General features: G+C 36.9%; 1 protein-coding gene across 1 annotated transcript in view; it reads left to right on the top strand.

Moving 5' to 3' along the window:
* The window catches only part of OPRM1 (opioid receptor mu 1), a 69,756-nt gene that overhangs the window by 34,529 nt on the left and 9,196 nt on the right, over positions 1-26,031 (top strand). The window contains exons 2-3 of the mRNA XM_032407619.1: positions 13,070-13,422; positions 14,137-14,657. Coding sequence (XP_032263510.1) covers positions 13,070-13,422; positions 14,137-14,657 — 874 coding nt within the window. The remainder of the gene's footprint in view (positions 1-13,069; positions 13,423-14,136; positions 14,658-26,031) is intronic.

Below are 26,031 nucleotides of genomic sequence, written 5' to 3'. Positions count from 1 at the left end.
TTGGCCAAAATGGCCAAATCCCCTCTCTCCAGGGGCTAGAGTTCCAGTCTTTTTTGTTTATTTTATTCTTTGTACTTTCCTGTGTTATTTGATTTATTTTTACACTAAGCATGCATCATTTTTTAATTTAAAAATGCATTCAAAAAGTTTCTTAAATTATCAAAAGGACATTTTAGAGACAATTTTTAACAGTCTCTGAAATAGAATAAAAGAGGCCTTTGTGAAAAATGTGCACATGCACACACACAAACACACACACCCCATAAGTTAAATTAAAATTTGATACATCTAAGGGGCCAAAACACCACAAATAACATAAAAAGCAGTAGTCTGCGAGGAAATATTTGCTACATATACTTTTAACCTCTTACAAATCAATAAGAAAAAGATAACCTAACAAAAATGGGCAAAAAATGAAAACATATTAATGGAATAGGCAATACAACGCACCAAGAAATATATGAAATTATTTTCAACCTCTAGAGTAATCAGTAAAGTGATAACTAAAATGATAATGATATAGTATATATCACTTATAAGGCTGATACATATTTTGAAGTTTTTTAACACCAAATATGGGAAGAGTGTAGGAACCAGAAACTGTCTCATGTTATAGGTGGGAGTACAGCCCCTTCGCCACATGATTAGGGAGACCCTCTCTAAACAGAAAACATGCATTGTCCATGACCCAGCAGTGCTGGCCCAGAGAAACACTTGCACACAAGCATAAGGGGTAGGCACGAAATGCATGCAGTCTTGTTAATATTGAAGAAGTCAACAACACAAATGCCAATCAGCTAAAAGGATATGTAAAATGAGGCATATTCATATAAAATACTGCTAGAGAGCAGTTAAAAAGAATGAATTAGGTCTCAGGTATTAAAATGGAGAGCCTTCAAAATCATATTGCTGACTGAAAAGCTAAAGAAGCTCAAAAATGCTGCAGACTGCATGGTACTTCTTGAGTTGAGAAAATAATGCAACATTGCACATTTTCTAAGGGTACCTGTTTATGCATATAATTATTGTAAAAGCTGTGTAACAGACCAAAGCCCTAAGAGTGTGTGTATCTGTGCTTGGGAAAGAGACAACCACTTGATATTGGAGTTGGGACTTCAAAAGGTCTTTAATATTATCCGGAACTTGTGTATAACTTGGGTTACCATAAAGGGATTGGAATGAATTTAAAGACTGAAGAGAAAAAAAGACAAGTTTGACACAATACCTATTTTAAAAGAATGACGGGCTACAGAAGATAGCACAAATGTACAACTGCATGCAAACCAGATTAACTGGAGGAGGAGAAGCAGGAGAAAGAAGAAAGGAGAAGGAAGAGGAAGAGGAAGAGAAGGAAGCAGAAAAATAAGAGAAAGAGTGAGGACAAGAAGAGTACATAGTAGTAGTAGAAGCAGCATCACAACAGTAGTTGTTATGGGAAGAGTTTAGATCACACCATGGGAAGGGCAAGAGGCATCATGAAGGGTGGTGTTTGAATTGGGCTACTGGCGATATTTTATTCTAGCTTCATTTTAGTCCCATCTTCCATAGTCACATCCTAACACTATTCATCAACAACTCCAAAATCTCCCTTTTAAGGATCCGTACTCCTTTCAGACTAATATCTCCTAATTCAGACCCTGAATCTGGTACTCCCTCAAAACTGAGTATTCCCATCCCTCATTTTAACCACTTGTTTTTCAAACTACAAATCTCAAGTGAGCACCCACCACTGCCAAGCAAATGTTTCTTTGATGGACTTACTTTCCTGCTCTCCTCTCTGCCAGGTCTCCTGCCTCTCTTGCTCCATCACCTTTGTTCATTGATGCCCCAGACTTTTACTTCATTCATTCATTTAACAAATATTTATTGTGTGCCTACACAGTAGAACTGAAGACAGTGAATGTGGATTTTTTTTTTCCTAGAAGCTTGGTGAAACAAAAAACAGAAATGGAAACCACAAAATGGAAAATGAGGTCAAGAGAAGGATTTCACTGGAAAAGTATAAGCATGCAAAAAAAGTATTCAACGAGTCTGCAGACCTTTCCTGTATCTGTCTCCCTATTTTTAGTCTTGCTGCTAGTAATAATCAAGAAGGGACCGGACATTCACATGTGCTGTGAATGCTATCTCCTTTCAGTTTCTCAAGGACATTGCTCCCATGAGTATCCTCTGTTTCCCCAGTTCATCAAATTTTCATTGCTACATGATTCCATAACACACACACGTTTCTCTGGTCTATCAGATCAAGTTTTTAAAAAATCCTTTCTTGAACTCACACTCCCTCTGTTCTGCATAACACAATATTGCAAAAGCATTCTACATCCTCCTCCCACCTTGCTTTTTAACTCTTATCTACATATCTTCCAGCCCCACCACTCCACGGCCCTTGTCAAGACCATTAATAATGTGTATTTTGCAAAAGCCAGCAAACGTATCTCTGTCCTCATTTTACTTAATCTCCGCAGCATTAGGTGAAACTGACCACTACAGACTTCATGACACTTTTTCCTTTCTAGGTTTCTTTAACCCCAGCTCTGGGTTTGTTTTTTTTTAAATCTTGGCTATTTCTTACTTCTCCATCTTTATCAGGGCTTTAACCTGAGCCCTTTTCTCCTTCTTATAGAGACTTTCTTCTCAAGTAGTATTCCATGGCCCCAGGCTTATATATTACAAAAATGTTAACCTCTCCCAAATCCACACTTCAGTGTGTCTTCTCTTCTAGACTCCATACTCCAACTACTATTTCATTTCTTCACCAGATATCTAATAGGCATTTGGCAAAACAATAAACTAAAATACTATCTAATGCATGTATTCCCTTTCAATAATTCCTTGTTAATCCTGCAGCTCTTTTATATTTAAGACCAAACTATGGGGCTGAGCTTTATTTTCCCAAAGAAGAGGAGCCTATGAAAGAACTCAGGGAGGATGGTAAAAATTAAGTTCTTGACTGTAAAGTTTGAAAGCCTTAGTTTTAAAATGCAAGACTAGGTAGACAGAAAAGGAAAAATGTTTTGAATGAATTCTAAAAGTTTGGGCTTGATTATGGAAAGCTCAGCCTAAAGTACTGGGAGAATAGAGTTTAGGACAGAAAAAGCTAGCAAAAATTGTGATTTTCCTGCAAAACAGAGAGGAGAGAGAACTTTCTGGGCTGGATCAAGTCCATTTGAAGGATAGGATAAAGAGAACAGAGAAGTCAACTCTTTATTTGGGGCCCTGCCCTTATCACTTACCCACCTCACTACCTTACTCCAGGGGCCAACTCTTTATGGGGATATAAATCACAAATCTGTGAACCCAAAACAGTAAGAGATTTGACCTCATACCTGGCTGGAATTCTGGAACGAGATGCCTCACAGAACATCCCATAGTACCATTGGATAGTGATGGTGGAGTAAAATGGTGGCAAGGCATAGCAAGGCAGAGAAGAACTGAGATGGTGTTGCATTATATGGAAGAGATCCAAAAATGGGATGTAGGAGATTATTGGAATTGAGAACTATTGTGCCATTCAGAGGCACCACTGCCACATGCAGTAAATGAGCCCTCTAGTTAATTTGTGTGGTGGAAAGCTCAGGGCAGAAACCAGAGAGGTCATGGGATTGAATCTCAGGAAGCTCCCTGTGAGTGGGAACTGAGAAGTAGGCAGAGATGGGCTCAGAATATATGAGGTAGAGCTCAAAGCTCATACGCTTTAGATCTTTTAGAAATTGATTTTTCTAAATTAAATTAAAAATTAATTTAGAAAGTAAATTTAAATTAATTGAATTGAAATTAATTAGAAATTAAAGCAAATAATTAGGTTGAGCAAGCATTAAAAATACAAATTTTTAAAAGCTGATAAATACCACAAACATCACAAAATCCATAATAATAATATTTTTATTAGTTAACTCCCCATCATACTTGGGTACTATTTTCCTAAATTTTAGGCTGTATAGTTTTTGAATGCCTCATCATTTGATACAACCTTGCATTATCATTTTCTATGGAAAAGAAGAAAACTAATTTAATTTTCCTCTAACATAGTAGATCAAAATTTATTTTTATTGATTCTTTAGAAAAATTTCTTTCCTTTACAGATTAATAGTGGAGTTGTACAAAATTACAAATGGTCAAATTTAGGGAAATATCTATCAAATTTCTTATATGAGCTATAAGATTTATCAGAAAAGCATTTATCAAATAAGTAATATGTGATCCAATATGTTAGGATGCATGAAATATGCAATTTCACATATAGACATGCAAACGGCTCTAGGACTGCTACAAATTCATGCTTTCAAAATCAAGAATTCTGATAAATTCTATTTCAAACAATTGTCATGAGGAGTTTTATTACCCTCGAATAATTGCATTTTATACTATATAATGAAATATAGTCATGATAGGAAAGAACTATTTTGATTGGATATTTATAAAAGCCCACTTACAAAAAAAGTATGTCTGGTGATTAAAAGACTTGTGCCCACATTCTGGCTCTGACATTTCAAACCTCATTTCCTTCCCACTCACGCTCTGATGCATCCTGTGTAACACATTCATATCCTATCTCTGCCTCTCTCCTTTTCCTTTATCCCCTTCCTTCTGTCCTTTTCTGAAACATTGTCCTTCTCTGCCTTAACATCGTTCACATTTTGCATCTTACCACAAGGTGATCTCATCCTCTCGCATGATTAGAATTACCATCCAGAGGCTGATGACTTACAAATGAATTGCTCCAGCTGAAATTCAAACATGATCATATTTCCTTTGTCCCACAACATAATAATCTCAAAATCAAACTATCAATACGGAATCTGCTTTCCCTGTCTTCTTCCCTGTTAGATAATGATATTACCAGCCTCTCCATTCTTCCATACTAGAATTTATGATTCATATTATACCCTTCCTCCTTTATTCCTTATTTCTTTTTTTTTTAATTTTATTTATTTATTTGACAGAGAGAAAGACAGCGAGGGAGGGAACACAAGCAGGGGGAGCAGGAGAGGGAGAAGCAGGCTCCCGGCCGAGCAGGGAGCCTGATGTGGGGCTCGATCCCAGGACCCTGGGACCACGACCTGAGCCAAAGGCAGACGTTTAACAACTGAGCCACCCAGGCGCCCCTCCTTATTTCTTAAAAGTAATTAAATCTTGTTGATCCTTCTTCCTAGTTATCTCAATTCACCATATGTTACATCTTTTTAAAATGATGTTACTGATTCTTTTGTGGTTGCTGATTGTGTGATGGTGGTGGTAGTGGTGATTAAGGAGTAAGAAAGAATAACTACATTTGGGGAAATACTGCATTTGAGAAGCCAATAGCAAGTGCAGATGTTCAAAAGAGAGTTGGAAAGGTAGTCATAGAACTTGAAAGAGAGGTTGTGGATCAACTACATAGAACTGATAAAGGATTGTGAGAAAGTAAAGCAAAAGATATGAACTCAGCTCTTCTTTAAAAACTATGATTCTGTTACAATATTCAATATAATGAGAAAGTGTCTCAAGATTTCCAAGATGTTCCCAGCATGGCCATTTTTGAGAAGAAGATTAAAAAGCTTTGCATACCTACCATGTTTTAGCTAGATAGTGGGCTGAATATTGCCGAGGCAAACTATTTGCAATGTTATCAACAACGCACTCCCGGAAATGTACATGGCCCACATTACAGTACAGAAGGCATGTTGTAATTTTAGGTGAAGCCTAAAGAGATGGAGGAAAAAAATCTCAAACATTTGTACATCTCTCCATGCTTCGGGCCCTTTTACCATAAAACAAGGTGATCAGACAATGTGGTTTGGAAAGCCCCTTTCAGTACCTACTTATCATTACGTGGCCTTTTTGACCAAAGTTCTTTTTAATTTGACAATGAACTGACAGGAAAAAGGGAATATTCCCTCTTTGCTTTCACTTTAAAAACTGCTGGTTCCCCTAAAAAAACGTTTGGCTTATCTTATTACAATAAAATAACCCAAATCCTTCATTCTATATTTAATTCCATTCAACAAGCATTTACTGGTGCCCATCTTGTGCTGAGTTCTGTGCTGAATGGATAAATTTTCCCTATTTTTATTTCTTTTAACTTTTCCATTTGTGCTATCTTTCATATTTTACGTATAGTGAGTGATTATATGCACATCATCACCAAAAGTATAAATGAAGCCTTATATTTGTTGTATGAACTATAATAGGTAATAATTTTACAGGCAGGCTATGCCTTCTAAAAATTTATAATCTATAGCATATGCTTGAGCTTCTTCAGAAAGCAATTTTCTAATATTGATGTTGGTAGAATTGTTTCTCTTTTTTGTTCCTTCATTATTTAACAAGTACCTAGGGATATAACATTATTTGAAATTAGTGGTAATGTACACTTGATTATTTTTTATGTACAAAACTTTCAGATTCTAAAATAGAAGACATTTCTTTTTCTCCTAAAACTTCCAAATTTGAAATCTAAGATATTTCTAAGTTCTAAAAACTAGTTCTTTAAAATAAAAGCAAAACCTTCTTATCTATGAACCAAAAAGTTCTAGCTCTGAGATAAATGTTCTCATGCTGTCTTGGAAGTCAGTTCATCTAAGGAGATGAGATTTTCCTGCAAACAAAAATCTAAAGCTATAGACAAGAATATTTCAACCAGTTATAATGGTTAAATACATCAGAGGATTTAGCATAGTAATATTTTTCTATGACACATAAATATTATTTATCACAGAATTTGGCATCAAGTTCGTAAGACATATTTTTATATAAACTTCTGATGAAATAAATGTTATTCAGGTCTTGAAGTAAAATTTCCAGAAATGAAATAAAGCAGGAAATAAGCACTTCTAAAAAGCATAATCAAAAAAAAAAAAAAAAGGTTAAGCAAAGTCTCTTGGCAATAATAGAAGTATCTCACTTTTTCCTCTGACCAGAGGAGTGGTGCATTGGCATGTGGCCATGTTCTCACTCCATCCTCCACCTCAGTTCCATTTCCAAAAGGAGAACTTGAAGAACCTTACAAAAATGCATACAATAAAATGAGAGAAATATAGATGAAAGTAGGCAAAAAATAAGCAACAGAGAATGAAATGATGAAATTAGCAGTAAAGTTGATACAATAGAAAAGTATTTGATTTTAATGTCATTAGGATTCTATACGATTATTAAGAGGAAACACAGATTTTACTCTGATTTTTCCGAGCCACAAATGCAAAAATACAATCACTTATATATTTCACATTTTCTATTTAAAAGTTTCATCCGTTCAATCTACTTCAAGAAAGCAGATTTTTCCCTTGCTCTGTGTGAAAGATATTTTTCTCATGAATTGTCACTAATGGGAGATGGACTAGAATGAAAGTAAGAATAAAAAGAGAGAACAAAAAATGAAGCAGGTGTGGATAAAGAGAGAGTAACACTCAACCAAAAAGTCCCTGATGGTCATCACATTCTGGTGACACAGAGACAGAGCCAATTAACCTCTGGAAGGAGATGCTTCTTTGTTTAATTTTCTATAAGCCTCTCTCTGTCTTCTTTTTTGAGCCAAACTAGCAGGCAATAGTCACTTTCTTTTTTTTTTATTATGTTATGTTAATCACCATACATTACATCATTAGTTTTTGATGTAGTGTTCCATGATTCATTATTTGCATGTAACACCCAGTGCTCCATGCAGAACGTGCCCTTTTTAATACCCATCACCAGACTAACCCATCCTCCGACCCCCCTCCCCTCTAGAACCCTCAGTTTGTTTTTCAGAGGCCATCATCTCTCATGGTTCATCTCCCCCTCTGATTTCCTCCCCTTCATTCTTCCCCTCCTGCTATCTTCTTCTTTGGCAATAGTCACTTTCTTATCCACAGGACTCAGAGGTCTGAGGTTACTACTTTCTCCTTTTTTTAGTATAAGCTTATTAGAAATTTGGTCATTGACCAAATGACTTTGAAATAAATATAAGTGAAATATTTTAAAACATTCTATAGCAAAATGAGAAATCCCCTGTTCCTTCTTTCCCTAAGTTAGTGGAGAACATAACAGAAAATAACAAATTAGTATATGGTCTCTTTCTATGTTAATGAGAGTATCATCACTGGCTTTGGCTTTGGTTCTTAATTTAGATCTCAGTCTCCCTCTCTCTCTCTCTCACACGCATACACACATACACACAAATACATACACGTGCTTGCCTGAAATATCAGAATGAAATGGACAATAAATGAGAAATTTAAGTAGGTAGTCATGTAACCATTTTGCTCATCTAATTAATAATTTATTTTCTCTATTAAAGTTGTGAATTTCTTTATGTGAGGATGGATAGATATAAAAGTCAGGGCAGTTGGAAGAAAAGTATCTTTCCAAGCACAGTGCTGGAAAGGACTCATTGAATCCTTACTGGATTAGATACCTTTCTACTTCACTGGGATTAACAAACAGGAAAAAAGAGAGAAAAATTCCATTTGGTAAAAACATGAAAGAGCAGAAAATTAGACCAAAAAGAGGTGAAAGTCTTCTGCACATCCCAACTGGCTCTGTTATGAATTTCTAGAGAAGGTAGCGGAGCAATGTGAAGGGCTTGACATGGTACAAAACTGACAAGCTGGATTCTAGAATACGTTCTTCCTCTTTTCAACTTTCCTTGGTCATTTTTTTCTGGCCAGAGACAAGGCCATCACATTTCAAAAATTAACTCAAAATAAAACAAAGGTTTGCAAAGCCCATTGGGTATACACGAGTAATTTATTCAGTGTGGCTTCATTTAACATAGGTTGGTCAAAATCAATGATGTTTTGGCAAGTAGTAATAATTGCAAAAATGACACCAAGAATGGGTCTGAAAATAAATAGGAGTTCTTTTATAACCACAAAGAAAAGAAGGGCATTTACAAACAAAAAGTGTTTATGAAACCTGGGAGATTATTTGAGCTGCCAATGAAATGGGATTCATAATGCCTCCCCCAACACAGCATCTGGAAGCTCCATAAAACGGGTCAAACACTGAAGGTCCAGAGACTGTAATTTTTCAAAAATAATAATTGCATGGGAATATATTTGAATTTATATAGAAAATAAGCTACTCAATCACCTGGAACAGGTTTTTAAAAATACATATTAGAAAGAAAAAAAAAATACCTTCAGCCTCTGCCTTGAGGAAAAGCCCCAATTCAGTGCACACAGTAAAACAGCCAAGGTGAGAAAGGCCCTGTGAGTCCAGGAGAGACATTCCAAGGACATGCCCTGTATCCCTCCCATGTCATTTTGTCCATTTTGTCACCAAACTCATTCATGGCACAGTAAGAAGGAATAGGTACAAAGGATGGCAAGAGGCTTGTGTGTTAATATCCAGGGGCTCTACTCAGGTCCATTCAGGTCAACTGAGCACAAGGACGGTCCTTCCTTTAGCTCACTCTTTGTCGTGTTTGCTAACGCTGGTTTGTATATTCCTATAACTTATAATGTGACTCCGACTGTTCATGTAACTTTTCTGAGGCAACGTTCATACCACTGCATCAGACCCGAATAGAATGAAACGCTCGTGTTTGCTGGACTGCATGACCCCTTTTCTGATCAGACTGTCCCATTAGATTTAAAGCCGTTAGAGACATGTTGGAGGCAACTGGAATTCTCAAATCTTTGGTCTTGTATAATTCTCTTACGTGTATTTAGGAAATTGCTAAGCCCTCTTTTATATATTGCTGTGACTCAAAGTGTGAGTAATTGGGGTAAGAACACTGGCTATCTTTAGAGAAAGGCTCTTTGGATAAATTGAGAAAATTCAAACAGCTTTGTTCCTGTAAAATGCCAATTGAAACAGCTTTTGTAGATACTCACTTTTCCTCTTGTGATGTAGGACCCTAACCTAATTTTATTTCACAAACATCTCATTCCGGGGGAGAAAAATTTTTTTGACTGAAATAAACATACATCAATAAATACCTAGTGCTAAGATGAGCCTGAAGAGAAGGTTAGAGGTATTCTGAGTCATAAAACTGACAGTAAAGAACCTGATTGTTTAACATAATACACTCTTAAAGACAAGATGTGAAATGTAAGGTCGGCTGAGTAGGAAAGTGACTAAGGCAGTCAAGCACGCTTTTGTATCATGCAGGTCTTTTATCAGTGGTGTAACTACTAAGGTTTTTTTTTCCTTCTTTGTGGGAGAAATTTATTTTTATAAATACTGAAATTTTTTAACTTCTTGAGCATCCAGGTCAGTTATTCTAAAATCCCTAAAGTCATAGTTTTAATTTTGTTTTAATTTGTTTGTTGTTGGACTTGGGCGGATCTTGTCTGAATTACCTTTTTATGTTTGCCACATTTAGAGTCCTCACTAACATCAAATTGGTTTACCTCCTCAAGTTAAATGGCTTTCTCTACCTTTTCCTTTTCAAATCTTTTAAAGGAGTAAAATTTCTAAAGCAATTCAAAAGGCCCCACATCTGGGGTGCCTGAGTGGCTCAGTCAGTTCAGTGTCTGCCTTTGCTCAGGTAATGATCCCAGGGTGCTGGGATCAAGTCCCACATCAGGCTCCCTGCTCAGGGGGAAGTCTGCTTCGCCCTCTCCCTCTGTCCCTCCCCCTCTGCTCATGCTCTGTGTCACACTTTCTCTCTCTAATAAATAAAATCTTAAAAAAAAAAAAGGCCCCAGATCTGACTTTTGGGCATTAACACAACTTCTGCGACTTTGACAGACAAGTTGGGGTATCAGAATTTTAGAGCTCAAATAAATAATTCGAGCCTGTTGACTCTGAGAGGGTTCATATAACTTCAGCTTCTTGGTGCTTATTGAAACCAAACAAACTTTCCTGAACACTGAGTTAAGGCCCTAAAAAAATGAGTCCATAATATTATTTCCTCCAACCAACAGCCATCTTGGGCTAAATGAGTTAGCTCCTTAATTTCATGGGACTGAAAAATATACACAGGCTAAAGTTTAAAAAGAATGATTGTACCATGTAAACAAAAAAGTCCAAGGCTTCAGGTAGATATTCCTCTCTTGCTCTCTCAAATCCACATTCTCTGTATGGGATCCACTTTCAGACAGGCTTTTCCAACAACCTTACATTCTCTCAGGTTTAATTATCTAAAAAGAGTATACTCTTTCTTCAGAAGTCTCCCGAAAATTTTATTGGCTCTGGTTGAAACATGAGACCAGCTCTGAACATTCGCCATGGCCCCAATCACTTTACATCTTGATGCACTGAACTAGTAACAGAGCCCACTACAAAGCCTACAGACTAAACATGGAAAAGGCATTGTTTCCCAAGTGAAATTGAGTACCGTTCCTAACATTAAGGTAAACAGATGTGCAATGTCAGATAATCTGACAACTGGACAACACATTAGCAAGGTGCTCCTCTACCATCATATATAACTTATTAGTGTTGTCATTGTACCTGCTCATCTCTTCTAAGTTCTAATTTCTGTGGCTTTGAGAACATTTAACACTCCTAGATACTTAGACAGGGGAAAGAAAAACATATTTCCAGGCAAAGACTTAATTAATGTTCATAACAGCTAACTTTCAGTATCCAAAAAGGAGATGCAACTCAATTCCCATTAATAGATGAATGGATAAACAAGTCTGGCTTGTTTATCTATAACCACACAATCATATCCATACTCAGTAATAATAATAATATGCATACTTAGTAATAAAAAAGAATGCATTGTTGATACATGCAACAAGATGTGGATGAATCTCAAAATATTATGCAGAGTGAAAGAAGCTAGACAAAAAAAAAAAGAGTACATACTGAATGATTCTATTTACATAAAATTTTAGAAATGAAAACTAACCTATCATGACAGAAAGCAGATCAAGATCAGTGATTGCCTATGGGTGGGGGGTCAAGTCAGGGAAGGGAAGATGGAAAGATTTAGGAGCTTCACAAGGAAATTTCTGAGGGTGATGGATATGTTCATTATCTTGATCAAGAATTGGCATTTTTTGCGGTAAAGGGCAAGATAGTAAATATTTTAGGCATTGCAGGCCATATGGTCTCTGTCACAACTACTCAACTCTGCCACTGCATCATCAAAACAGCTATAGATAAGAAGTAATTAAATGAATGTGAGTGTGTTCCAACCAAACAGGCAGCAGCCCAACCCAGCCTGCAGGCTGCAGTTCGCCAATTCCTGATCTTGATTAAGATAATTGTTTTGCAAGTGTGTACATATGTCAAGACTTATCAAATTGTACACTTTAATTACGTGCCATTTATTGTATGTCAATTATGCCTCAATAAAGCTATTAAAAAATAAAAACAAAACAAACAGCATTAGCTTCCTCATCATGGGTTGGATAAAGTTCATGCTTCTTACCATGGCATACAAATCCCTCCATGAACTGGCCTCTGTATTCCTACCCAATCAGATTTATTGCCATTTTCTGGTGGGATTTTACCTTTTGGCAGTGCCAAAACACACACATCATGCTATTTCAACTCTATGCCTTTATTTAGGTGTTCTATCTAGAATAATCTACCCTTACCAGTGTAAGATTAAACTTGCACATTTACAATTCCAAGATACCTTCCTTCTTCCCTTATCTTACTCCTTCATTTCTTCTTGTGCCACCATTATAATCTGTGTGTATGTGTGTGTATACACAGATATATATTTATACGTACATATAAACACACTTGCACTATTACATTGATATATATATACATACACATTCTTGCATGATTACACTTTTCCATACTTTTAACTATATATATCTGAAATTTTTCTTTTACATATGTAGAGTTAAAATGAATTATCATTCATTCTATATTCATTTCATGAATATCAGTAGACTGGGATATATGACTGAGCACTCCCTGTGTCTATTACATCTATCACAGTGCCTGGCACCTTAAAGAAACAATAAATCAGTATGGCAGCTGATATTAAGGCCATCTTACAGATTATAAAACTGATAGGGAGAGAAACTGTATTTAGTTCATAGACACATGGTTATGAATAGCCAATCTAGTATCATATCCATATCTAATCTCAAGTGCTTTCCACTAACCCTCACAATATTTTTTATTATCAGAAGCTTATCTACATTTCACATTGGTCTTTTTCTGACTTTGCCACCACTCCTCTTTCACCTCCTAGATACACCAAAATGAAGACTGCCACCAACATCTACATTTTCAACCTTGCTCTAGCAGATGCCTTAGCAACCAGTACCCTGCCCTTCCAGAGTGTCAATTACCTAATGGGCACATGGCCGTTTGGAACCATCCTCTGCAAGATCGTGATCTCCATAGATTACTATAATATGTTCACCAGCATCTTTACCCTCTGTACCATGAGTGTCGATCGTTACATCGCAGTCTGCCATCCCGTCAAGGCCCTGGATTTCCGTACTCCCCGCAATGCCAAAATTGTCAATGTCTGCAACTGGATCCTCTCTTCAGCCATTGGTTTGCCTGTAATGTTCATGGCAACAACAAAGTATAGGCATGGTAAGTTGCAGACCTGAGGGATGAAGGGTTTATAGACTGACATGCTGGTGAAGTCATGAGTGGTCCAACTTCTTAGTCAAATTGTAATATCAGTGATTTTTTTCTAACAGAATGCCTTTGAATCTTTTGTAATATGAATTCTCCCCTAAATTTTAAGCACACTAAACATTTTAAAGAGACTATAATCTACTGTTTCCTGATTTTTCTGCATTGACTTCATCAAAATGAGGGCAAACTAAGAATATAGCTCTTACAAGAATGATTAGACTTAAACCCCAAAAAACATTAAGTTGTTTTAAAATTTCAAGTGGCTGCTAACATGACAAATTTATTTTTCTAGTCCTCATATCAGAATGATGAACCACCCATCAAAAATGGAATGAAAATATCCATTAGCTGGAACCTCCTACAGATTTTGGACAGTGATTGTATTTTTTATGTCAACATAGACCCCATAGAGGATCTAGCTTACAAAAGGTTCCACAATTGTTGACTGAATGAAAGCTTAATGTGATCAAAATGGACCAAAAAATGAGATATTTAGAAAAAAAATCTAAAAATAACTCTCCCTGAAAATCAACAGAGAGCTGAGTTTCTCCCTCAATTTCTTTAAATCTTCCCCTATTGGCTTCCCTTAATGGATTTAAGTTAGCTCTGGTCAAAGCTATAATTAGATGTTGCTGCTAATTCTTCCTTATAATTATTGTTTTCCAGGTTCCATAGATTGTACACTCACATTCTCTCACCCAACCTGGTACTGGGAAAACCTGCTGAAAATTTGTGTTTTCATCTTTGCCTTCATCATGCCTGTCCTCATCATTACAGTGTGTTATGGACTGATGATCTTACGCCTCAAGAGTGTCCGTATGCTCTCTGGCTCCAAAGAAAAGGACAGGAATCTGCGAAGAATCACCAGGATGGTGTTGGTGGTTGTGGCTGTGTTCATTGTTTGCTGGACTCCCATTCACATTTATGTCATCATTAAAGCCTTGATTACAATCCCAGAAACTACATTCCAGACCGTTTCCTGGCACTTCTGCATTGCTCTAGGTTACACAAACAGCTGCCTAAATCCTGTCCTTTACGCATTTCTGGATGAAAACTTCAAACGATGCTTCAGAGAGTTCTGTATCCCAACTTCCTCCACCATCGAGCAACAAAACTCCACTCGAGTCCGTCAGAACACTAGAGACCACCCCTCCACGGCCAATACAGTGGATAGGACTAACCATCAGGTATGCAGCTTCTAGAATTGGGTACACCTACTGGGGATGACATAAAAATTATAGAGTTTGTACCAATCCAAGTTTTAATCCATTAGAAGTGAATCAGTAACTAAGGGATGAAGGTTCTCCCCCTGTGAGGACAGAGGGAGGAGAACAGCAAATTATGGTCATTGTGACAGAGAGGTACTTTACATTTTATAAACAGCTTTATGTATTTGTATGTATTTATTTAGAGATACACCAACTAGAAAATCATAAAGCTGCTAAAAAGCAGTATCTTCACAGCTGTTGCTTCTATGCAAAATTAATGATGTTAGCACATTGTGGAAGTGATGCTGTTCTAGAATTCTTCTCATTTTCCCCAATGTTTATGTTTCATGCGTATCATTGCAAGTCAGTCCTGTTCTGGTTCTGTGGTTAAACAGAAAAGGTCATCACTTCACTCACTGTGGTGATGGGTGCCAGATGTTCCCAGCAAGTCAGTGTCACAGCAAAGGAGAAAAGACCAAAAAAAAAAAAAAAAAAAAAAAAAAACCAAAAACAAACAAACAAACAAAAAAAACAGCCAGTCCTAACTTGTTCAGCCATTGATTTGTCAATCTTTATACCTGAACTCTAGAGGAAACATCAAACATATTACTTAATTATTAGAACTAACTTACTTTTTAACAGTCATTATCCCAGTTAGAGTTAATAGGGTGAGGAGTGACTATTTTTTGGAAGATATATTCCTATGTGCAGAGTACAGAGGGCAGCCTGCATGGGAGAGGCAAGATTTATACACAGTATTATAATCACAGGAGAATCAGAAAAGAGAAAAATTTGTCTCTAAGTTAATATGATCTTGATAAGCCAATGATGTGCAAAATTTGGTATCTGATAGAAGGTAAATCAAACATATCACTTAACTCTTAATATTAATTTAAATAAGTAAACTTTCAAATAATAGCGTCAGCATCCAAAAAATCCAAAAAAGCCTCCATAATTTTATAACACAGAACTCAAATTTGAGCTTCCAGTGAAGTAAATCCTTGAGTCAGAACCTGGTCAGAGGCCAGGACTCTGAGAACAGATGCCTCCATAAAAACGCCTGGAAGTCTAATTGAGGAGGCAGACGGAGAGCCTTACAGTACAGAGCGGCTGCCTCCTCTCCATTTTCTTTTCCCCAGGCCCCACTCTGTCTCCCCCACGCCCACTACCGGCCCCCAGCCCAGCCCCACCCAGGTTTACCCTTTCCTACTGACAACAGGCCTAGCTTAAGGAGGCCCACGTGGTCTGCCATAGGGGGCGCTAATCCTCACACCTCTGCTATTAAATAATGCTAAAAGGAACACTGGAATTTGGGCCCTTTAGGCAGTATAAGCTAATGATGGCCAACCGACTGCCAACCGAAGGGAAATTACTACTTTATTTTGTGTCACTTCTAATCCCATTTCAGACTGAGTAATAGACAGAAGAAATGTTTTTCCACTCTGCTTCTTTTCTCTATATTTTTTCCACATCAAGACTTCTCTAAACCTGCTTCTTCTACTAAACAGCTCTCCCTCTCAGCAGCTATCAAAAGCTTGTGAGTAACTTAAAGAGGGTAGGGATTCAGATAGATTTTCTCTGACCTGAGGATAATATATTGCAGAATGCAATTTAAAACTCTCAATCCTAAACCAAGGTTAACACATTTTGCCTTGGAACAAAGTACTTCCATTGGAGCACAGGGATGGAACACTCTCTAAAGTATTGATTCTTGCTCAGTTGGGGCCTGCCGCACCTTCCCTCTCTTGCAGGCACGCTGGGATGCAGCTGTGGGTAGCTTTACCCTGGACCACTGCGGGGGCCTCTTGTCACGTCTGATTCTCTCAGTGTCCTTCCCCCACCTGCTCTCCTGGAGACACAGCTCCCAGCCTGTCTGGTGCAGCCTTTCTCCTGAGTTCAGTATGATTGTCCTTCAGTTGCCCCGACCCTGCTCTTGACTCCCGTCCAGATCCAGCATTTTCACATTAGTGTGGTTCCTGCACAGCCAGAGAGAAGAGAAAGGAAGCTAATTGAGGAAGCTCTGTTCTAAGTAACTAAAAGGTTTGCTTTAAAAATACATCCACTTAGGGCTTATCTTCATTGCTGTCTCTATGAAGCAGCATCGGGATCAGATAACAGCAGAAACACATTAGCCCTGGAATTGGCTGCTTTCCCAAAATGCCCAGCTGGGAGGGCTGGACAGAAAAGAGCAGCTGACAGGAAAAGAGGAAAAGACAGTCTGACATATTTGAAAATTAAGATAAATCAAAGTTCTCTTTCACTCATGTCCACTGATGTGCCATCGTTAGAATCAAGGTGGTTACACACAGACATCTGGAACGATACATAAGCCTTTGGTGAGAGTTTTAATGAGATATCAAAATCATGAAATTATTTGAAGGAAAAATCAGATACTTTATGGCCGTGTCTATAGGACATAGTTGGTTAGTCAGACAAATTCAGAATCTGACTGGCAGGTTTTTGGGTTTTTGTTTGTTCATTCATGTTTTTGTTTTGACACCATGAGCCATTATGTTGCAAAGCAAAGCTAATTGGATTTGCATGAACTTTTTGACTGCTTGTTCGGAGTTGGTACTGTTGTAGATGTTTATGTCCCGCCTATATATTTGTATTTTCTCCAAGAAATAGATTATCCTCTATATGTCATGTTTCAAGCGCATTAGTCAACTTCATATTCTGCAGATCAGAGATCCAATATCAAACCTTCCCAGGGTGTCTGTATTCTGACAACTGTACACTGAGACCATGTCCCTACAGCGCAAAATGAAGAGTTGGCAGTTATCAAGGTAATTTGATAAGCCGTATGAGAAACTTCTGTGCCCCAAATAAACTTTGCCTCATATTTACATAGTTAAGGGCTACTTGGTCAGCTTTTGCTGCATAACAAATCATTCCAAGACATAGTGTCTTAACGCAACCATTTACGTAGTTTGAGCTTCAGTAGATCGGTAGTTTGAGCTGGGCTGGGCTAGAATGTTCTTCTGGCCTTAGCCAGGCTCACCCGAGGGGCAGCTGCCACTGGCAGAACTGCCATCAGCTAGCTGAGCTGGGATGAGCCCTGCAAGAGTGGCAAGCTCCGCATGGATCCTCATCCTCCAGCACGTTAGCCCTGCTGTCCTCATGGTGGTCCCAGGCCCTAGGTTCAAGGGGTGGCAAAACAGATCTTACCTCTTGAGGGTAGGAGCTGCAGTTACATTGCAAAGGGGTGTGGATATAGGGAGGGAAATCACTGTGGCCTCTTTGGCCAACTATCTACAGCAGGTGCATGCTGCTCTGGGGGACAGACATAGCTTCCTGAGGGCATGAACCATATCTGCCTTGCTCCTTCTTCTTTCTCCAGCAGCTATCTAAAACAGTGTCTGACACATTAAAAATGTACTCCAAAAATATCTGTTGAATGAATGAATGATCAGAGGGCTTATGATATTTCAGGAGATTATGGAGGGCGGTAAGAATGACCCCTTTCTTATGCAACTGATGGACAACCTCAGTGCTTGCATAACACCTGACGTTATTCCAGGCTCACCCTCCAGTAACTGGAAAATATTCACGGGAGGGGTTCTTTGTTTTCTTTTCTCTAGTCCTCTGATCAAAAGTTCTACTTCCCAAAAAAAAAAAAAAAAATTGTTACATTTGTGCTTGTCTTCTAATTTTATTTTTAACAAGTGCTATTGATGAGCCGGCCAAGAACTGGATTCGGTGCCCTAAAGAGGTCTTGCCCTAAGTATAAAAAAATAAAATAAAAGATGTCCTCATGTCCTTTTGTGCATCCCAGGGTTCAGCCTCCTGCTCCAGCTACAGGACTCCATGCCTGATTTATGTTCCGCTCATTGTCTTTATGGCTTCTAGATTTTTATTGGGTAGACTTAGACATAAGTTTTCCATCTGCTTTCCGTGCAATTTAATCTCTCTGTAGGTGTACCACCCAACGGTTGTTACTGGACCCCACCTTGCTTCAGAGCACTTCCCCCATTTGCTCAGATCAATTCAGATCAGCTCAGACCTGAGATGCTGGCCATGCCCACCTGCCTTCGCTGTTTGGTTTCCCACCCTGGTTGTATTCCATAATGCATTTTCTGTTGTGATACCTAGATTATGTCCTTTAATGGTTAACATTATATGGGAAAAGAAACAACTCTATTAGACCAGTTGGATTATTATTTGAAGAGTTTGTATTAACCATAACCATCAAAATAATGCTATCTTACATTTTTATCACTGCTTACAGATTAAAAAGGTTTTTTGTGTGCACTATCACCTTGGCTTCCTACAACAACCCTGATGGGTAAACATGAAAAACTAAATGCTCAGGGAGGCTCAATGACTATAAAAATCAAACCACCAGTAAGAGGCAGAACCCAGACAAACATCTGGGCTTCCAACATTAATCCAAAACTTTCCTCTGCTTTCCTACACAATGCCGATTTGTGCTCAAATATTATTACAGGGTCTCAGCCAGAGGTTCTCAAACCTTATTATGCGTATAAGTTCTGAGAAACTCCTCTAAGAAATTCTGGTTCACCGGGTCAAGGTCGAGGTAGGGTCCAAGTATCTGCATTTTGAATAAAACATGAAATTGAAAACTGATTTAAATTGTAACTTTATAAAATACTGTTAAAGTTACTGTTTTGTCTAACCTGGCTACCATTTTAGTCAAGCTGATTGGTAAGAATTTTTTCACCAAATGAGTCTTGTGTTTAGCGAAATAATGTAGCTACAGTGGGAACAAAGCCTTAACTTTCTATCAGTGAGTCTTACAGGATATAGAGATATAACGCTAATAAAGTTAATATTATGGTACCTCCTGCCAACTTCTTCTCATTAATATGGCCAGTCCAGCCCTAAGCCCTCTGGTTACCATTTTTAAAGCATTTTCTTGACATTTTAATCCAAGTAGCATGTCAAGAAATTAGGAGATGCTTTGCAATTGTATTAACTACAAACCTATTTTATCCCCAGCTAAACTAAAAGCAGAAGCCTAATTTTTTAAATCAACCACATCACTCTCAAAAACTAGATCTTAATTTTTTTTATAAAACATCTGTGGAGAGATAATTTGAGAAGGAAAAGCATTTCAGTTCCATCACAAAAGCCCCAAATGAGAATAGCTTACAGAATTACAGCGCTTGACCACATTAATGCACATTTTGTGAATAAAACCAAAACGGCTATTCTTTCAATTCTAAGGTTTAAAAGGGAAATGGATCCAGTTACAAGTGTGTGTGTACACGCATGTGTGTGCGCATGTGCATGGTATTGGTGTGCCTCTTTATGTATGTGTAGCTCTAGAGTATATTTAGATTTAAAATGAATAATATCTTTAACAAATAACAATAAGAATGTCTTATTTCTATAACTTGGCCATAATCTGGGAGGAGAAAATATTGTTTAATTGAAAATATGTTTATTCGCAGAAAATATTTGGCTTTAAGGCTATTAGAAATAACACTTATTGACCAGTTTGTGCCCAGGATATCTTATTTAGTCATATGAGGTATCTCTACAGTTGAGGAAACCAATGTTTACAGAATTCACCTGCCCAAGATCATAGTTACAAAAGGAATTGAGGAATGAACCCAGTTGAATTTTATTTTAAACTATGTGCCCTACTGCCCCACCAGTCTGGTTGTCATTCTTCTCAATGGTAGCTCTTAGAACTAAATTTTAGTATTTACATACTAACAATTCAAATGCCGTACGTTCTTTATGTAGGCTTGTTTAGATGTATTCATAGCTATCTGTGTATCTGTGTATAAAGATAAACATCCAAATAGATTAATGAATAGCTTGGGGAATTAAAAATTTGATAATGAGGATTTGGGTTATCATTATATGAGTCCAAATTATTCGAACTAAAATTTTTTGCCATCATTAAGGTCATATTGATTCTCACTGAATGATACTATTTGCTTTTCCACAAGTTAGAATTTTTCATTCATGTCAGAGAGGCTCAATTAGTATTTTCATAAATCATGTTTATCCTACTAGAGAAGGCAGCTTGGTGGGTGGTGGTACCAGAGGAGACCAGGACAGGGAGTCAGGTGAATGTTCCAGTAGTCATGCTGTGCCTGTCCAACATGTGATAGAACAAAGCCCTTCATCTTATAAGAGCTCAGTTTTCTCAACTCACGCATAAGAGGGTTGAACCAGAAGATTATTCTGCATATCAGAACCATACAGTGAAACTTGATGCATGAATTAGCTAGTGTTCTTCCTGAATGAATACTCTCATCTTTCAGGAAGGTTAAATTTTAAAGATTAAATTAACTAATATAATTACTGCAACATTTTCCTGTGCTTGTTGTTTCAATTGATGTAACTAACTGATAAAATATGGCAACATATTTATCTTTAAAAAACTAACTTTAAATGAGATGTTACTTATTTGGCTGACCTCAAGTGGTGAATTGCTATTTCATAATCATTTATCATGGAAAATTTAGTGTTTTGAAACATGCCAATCTTTAGTTGCTATCTATATTTATAGCTTGGGAGCTAAATATGAAAGGTGGATATTTTGCTCTTTTAACTTTCTACAACACATTTATTCTTCCTTCTACCTTTATGAATTTGAAATGCAGTTACATAGCATTTTTTTGTTTTTGCATTTTTTTCCTCATACTAAACAAACTAAATGAAGTTGATCTATCACAAACCAGTCATTAACTTTTGATTGTCATTCTGATTGCTGTATCTTTTGGTAGGTTGCAATAAATATTTGCAAATTGCTACAATTTTGCAAATGACGAAATTATTTGGGGGATTACTTTATGAGAACTATAAGTTTCTAAAATAAAACATGTCTTAATTTTTCTTTTCTAATTATCATTTCCATGGAAATCAAGAACCTAGGGTCACAGCTTTTGTTGCCCTTCTCCCTTTACACTAAGGAATTTCTTATATAATGGAGTTCCTGGCATTGAAGTGAGTAGAAAGTGGATAAGAGGAGGCTACTAACAAGATTTATTTTGAATGCTAAATAATTGTGATAGTACTTTTTCAAAACATGAATGGTTTTCATGATACATATCCAAAAGATTATAATGCCAGCTCTGAAGACATCATATGAGTTTGATCTTCTGCATTACCAGGGATGTATGCTGAAGGAATAAATACACATAAATATTATTTTACTAACCATACCTGGGTGGGAGGTAAGTTTAAATATAATTTAATGTTTATGGTTTCATTGCTTGTGAATCAAAGAAAATTAATTACTTTTTCTTTCCATAACAACTGAACTTACTAGGAACATATGTAAATAAATAATTAGCCTGATAAATTAGCTCCCTATAATTATCAAATATTAAATAAATATAAGCTGAAAGTTTTACTGTGATTTAAAATAATGGCTCTGTCAGTCCAAGAATGAAGATGGAGAAAAATAACTCAGGTCCTTTGTCTATAAAGCATAGTATTTATAAGGAAAGAAGAAAGGGAGGGCAGGATGGAGGGACAAAAAAAAGTGTACATTTTATGTTTGAAATCAGCCACATTCTTCCTACTATTTTGTTTTCCATACAGATACCAGGAATCCTAGGGATATCAGAAACCCAGGAAATCTATCAAGCCCAACCTAGTTGTTTCCCTTTTTCCCCCACATTATCAAATCTTCATAAAGGTCAAAAGAGATAGTGATAAAGATGATCCAAAATCCCAAAACGGTATGCCTAAGTCCCTTAAAACATAACAAATGTATAACTTTTTCTTATTGTGATGAGATATTTACTTCTAAGACATCTGATAGAAAAGCAAAAAAGTAAAGGCTATGGAAAATGACATTAAGAAATGAGAATATTTTCTCAAGAAAAGCCAAATTATTAAAAAAAAAAAAGCCTTAAGAAAATGCAGTGAATAGGGAATGTAGAAGGGAATGTGGTCATTACATATTTGACAATACACTCACTTATTTAATCCATCCTATAATTTACCAATTTAGCAAGAATATTTCACTCTTACTATTCTTTATTTCTTCTCTATCATGTTAACCAAATTGTCTTTATATTCAAAAATCCCCAAATATAATTACATATAAATTCATTCAAATTCAAAACATCAACTTAAAAAAAAATGCTTTATTTGAGTTACCCTTGGGAGATAGAAGAGATACACGTTACTCCCAGAACCTTACCATGCTGCAGATAGATGGAGGCTCGCAGTATGGCTACCATATACATTAACAACTGAACATTTTTCTGGTTATTTCAGAAATTCAGTGGGACAGTTAGCCTCTCAAATGACTACACTATAAGTAAATATCAACAACTAAATCCCATTAATGTAATTGGATTTATCAAGCATATGCAAAATATTCACAGTTCGTAGGTAATTGGAACTGGAAAAAAATACTAGAGAGCATCCAATCCAAACTGCCTTATCCTACAAATGAGGAGTGTGTAGGCCAGATATGTACTTTTTTAATTCTGTGCTTTTTTTCCGAATATAAAAGATGATAGAATCTTTTCAAGTATCTGATTTTCAAGTAGAGTTTAGGAAAACTTTTATGACTAAAGAAAAAGTCAGGTAATTATATATTACATATACTCTGGTATATGTAAATTTATTTAAAAATTTCAGCAAGTAAGGGAACACTTTATAATTAGATAAGAATAGCAGATATAATATAAAATCCTAAAAGTTTAGGTGGCGCATTTATTTATCCAGATTGTACCACTGACCAGCTGAATGCTCCTAAGTTTCTGAAACTCTCCAGTTTCAACTGCTGCATCTGTGAGAATGGTGATAATTGTAGTAGCTAGCACTTAGTTTTGACTTGAATGTGATGTATCATAGTCCACATACTTTGCCAGACAACTGACTAGCATTACTATTCTAAGCCACTCAATGAGGCTTTACACTTTTCATCTCCTTTCTTCTCTTTTCCCCAAGAAACTGAATTACAGCTCTTGTAAAGAAAATTTAAAAGGAATAAAATAATGGTGCCAAAAGAAATCAATCATAAGATTGGTCCTAGCCAAGGCTTCTCAACCTTGGCACTGGTGACATTTTGAGCCAACTAATTCTTGTTGCAGGGAAATGTGCACTGCTATGTTTAGTAGCACTCCTGGCCTCTATCCAATAGATGGAAGCAGTACCCACCCACCCCTAGTTGTGACAACCAAAATGTCTCCAGACATTGCCAAATGTCCCCTGGGTCCAGGGGCGGGGGCAGGGGGGAAGGGGTAAACAGTGGCAGGAAGAGGGGAGGAATGAGTTAAGAACCATTGATCTAACCTGACAACCACATTTAATTGATGAAGAAATTAGTTGTGATGTCTTTAAGGTAGTGCCTGAAAGTAGGAGCTAAACCCCAGGTGTCCTGAGAGACACCACACTGATTTCTCAAAAGAAAGCTTCCTTCTGCACTGCTAACATTGCAAAGATTAAGACTCAGTATTAATGGAAGACAAGAGGAAAGCACAATTCTTCAATCTTTATTTTATGCAGAGCTTCTCTTTCAGAGAAAAGATCTTCAGCCTAAAACATTATTAAGAAACAACTCCACTAATTAAAGCCAACAGGTGGAAGCTACAGGGAAAGGGATTGTAATACAACCAAAGAAAAACTTTTCTAAGTCTTGAAATACAAGGACTTCCTTGTCACTGGAGGCTTTGAATGTTCAAGCATCAGCATTTTGCCTCCATGAAAGGGAATGTGGCCAGAATTTGGGTGTTAAGATTTGATGTCTAAGGAGTCAAACAAATAACTTCCTATAAGGATCTTACAACACACTACTACAATAAAATGTTAATATGCAGTCCATGCGAAAATAGCTCTTTAGACAAATTTTCAGAAATGTTGCATATCTTATTTTGGTCATGGGGACTGATACTGTGTATTAGCATTGTAAAGGCTTTGAGAAATCCTACTCTGTGTGTGTGTGTGTGTGTGTGTGTGTGTGTGTGTGTGTGTGTCGCAATTAGTTTATATATATATTTGCCTTTTGTTTTTTAAGCTGAAGTTCTCAAACTTATCTGAACACAGGTCCAGTGTTTCAAAGGATGTCTCCTAACATCTCAGAGAATGGAGTTTTCACAAAACAGTTTCAAAGCCCACTATAGACCATAAGTGCCAGCTAGGCACAAATATTTTCAAACTTCAGTGTTTTACTAGAATAAATGGCAACATCATTTTATCCCAGGTATTAACCAGGATTCTAAAATTGATCACTGATCTCTTAGTCTCACTCATTTAAAATATATGGCCTAAATACAAGCAAGATACTGAAACTTGTTTCAGTTTGAAATAGAACATGTTGTGTTTTGTTTTGGTTTTCACTTTTGTTTTGCTTTGTTTTGAAATTTGCCACTTTCTGGTTATAGTCCTAAAGGGGGAAAATGTCTATGTAGCTTTGGGATGTGTTTTCACTGATTTAAACTACACATTGCTAAGAATAAGTCTCATAATTGGCACATTCTTCTGTTTTGAATAAAACATCTTTGAGGAAAATAGGTTTCTTTTAAAAATCATCTATACTCAACAGTGAGATGCCTTCCAAAAAAGTTGAATAATTACAATCTTTCTTGTGAAAGAACACAAGACTAGAAACCAAGAAGCCTGGGTTCTGGTGCCAGGTTGCCGATAACCCCTGTGTGAGCTTGGCATCCCATGCCAGTCGCTGCATAGGAGATCTTCCCAAGCGGGACATCCCTGATCTCTTTTAACTGCCAACAAATTAGGGCTCCTTTCTGGGTTTGACTGATCACCCCATTCAGACTCTGGGAACTAGCTTCTCCTACTGAACCACAAAGGTAACCACCAAAGCTTCCTTTCATGAGACAAAAGATTTATTATATTGAACAAAATAAACACACACTAAGAGCAGGAGGAAGCATATGGCTGAGCGAGTCGGGATCCTTTGAACTACCAGATTATTTCACCTCTCTTTGAATTCTCCTTTACCGAAGTTTGACCCCTTGTCATACTGTAGATTCCAATATGTCTATTTAGGCAAAGGAGCTTAGAAAAAATGGATGAGTTCTATATCATTGAAGTAAATGGAGAGTTTTGCCTATTAGGCATCAACTCTCAGTTTTTTGTGTGGCTTTGTTTTTATGATTCTATAATAATGAAATTTTGAAGCCTATTGTTGGCTGAAACTCTGATCAGCTTCTAAAGTACCCAACTCTGTTACTGGCTTCAGTTGCAACTTTGGATGGCATCACAAACAGGAAAGAGAAAACAGAAAAGGAAAAAAGTAGCTGCAAAAAGCAAAAATAAGAATATAATTACATTTCCTCAACCAATACTCAGGCATGTCACTTCACCTCTCAAGACCTCTGTTTCCTTCCATAGAATGATGACACTGGTTTAAAAAAAAAAAAAATCTTTTAAATTCCCTTCAGGAGTAGGA

This window comes from Phoca vitulina, unplaced genomic scaffold (genome assembly GCF_004348235.1).
Source record: "Phoca vitulina isolate PV1807 unplaced genomic scaffold, GSC_HSeal_1.0 scaffold9, whole genome shotgun sequence".
NCBI lineage: Eukaryota > Metazoa > Chordata > Mammalia > Carnivora > Phocidae > Phoca > Phoca vitulina.
Note: the sequence above shows the minus strand (reverse complement) of the source record. Positions and strands in the feature narration are given on the sequence as shown.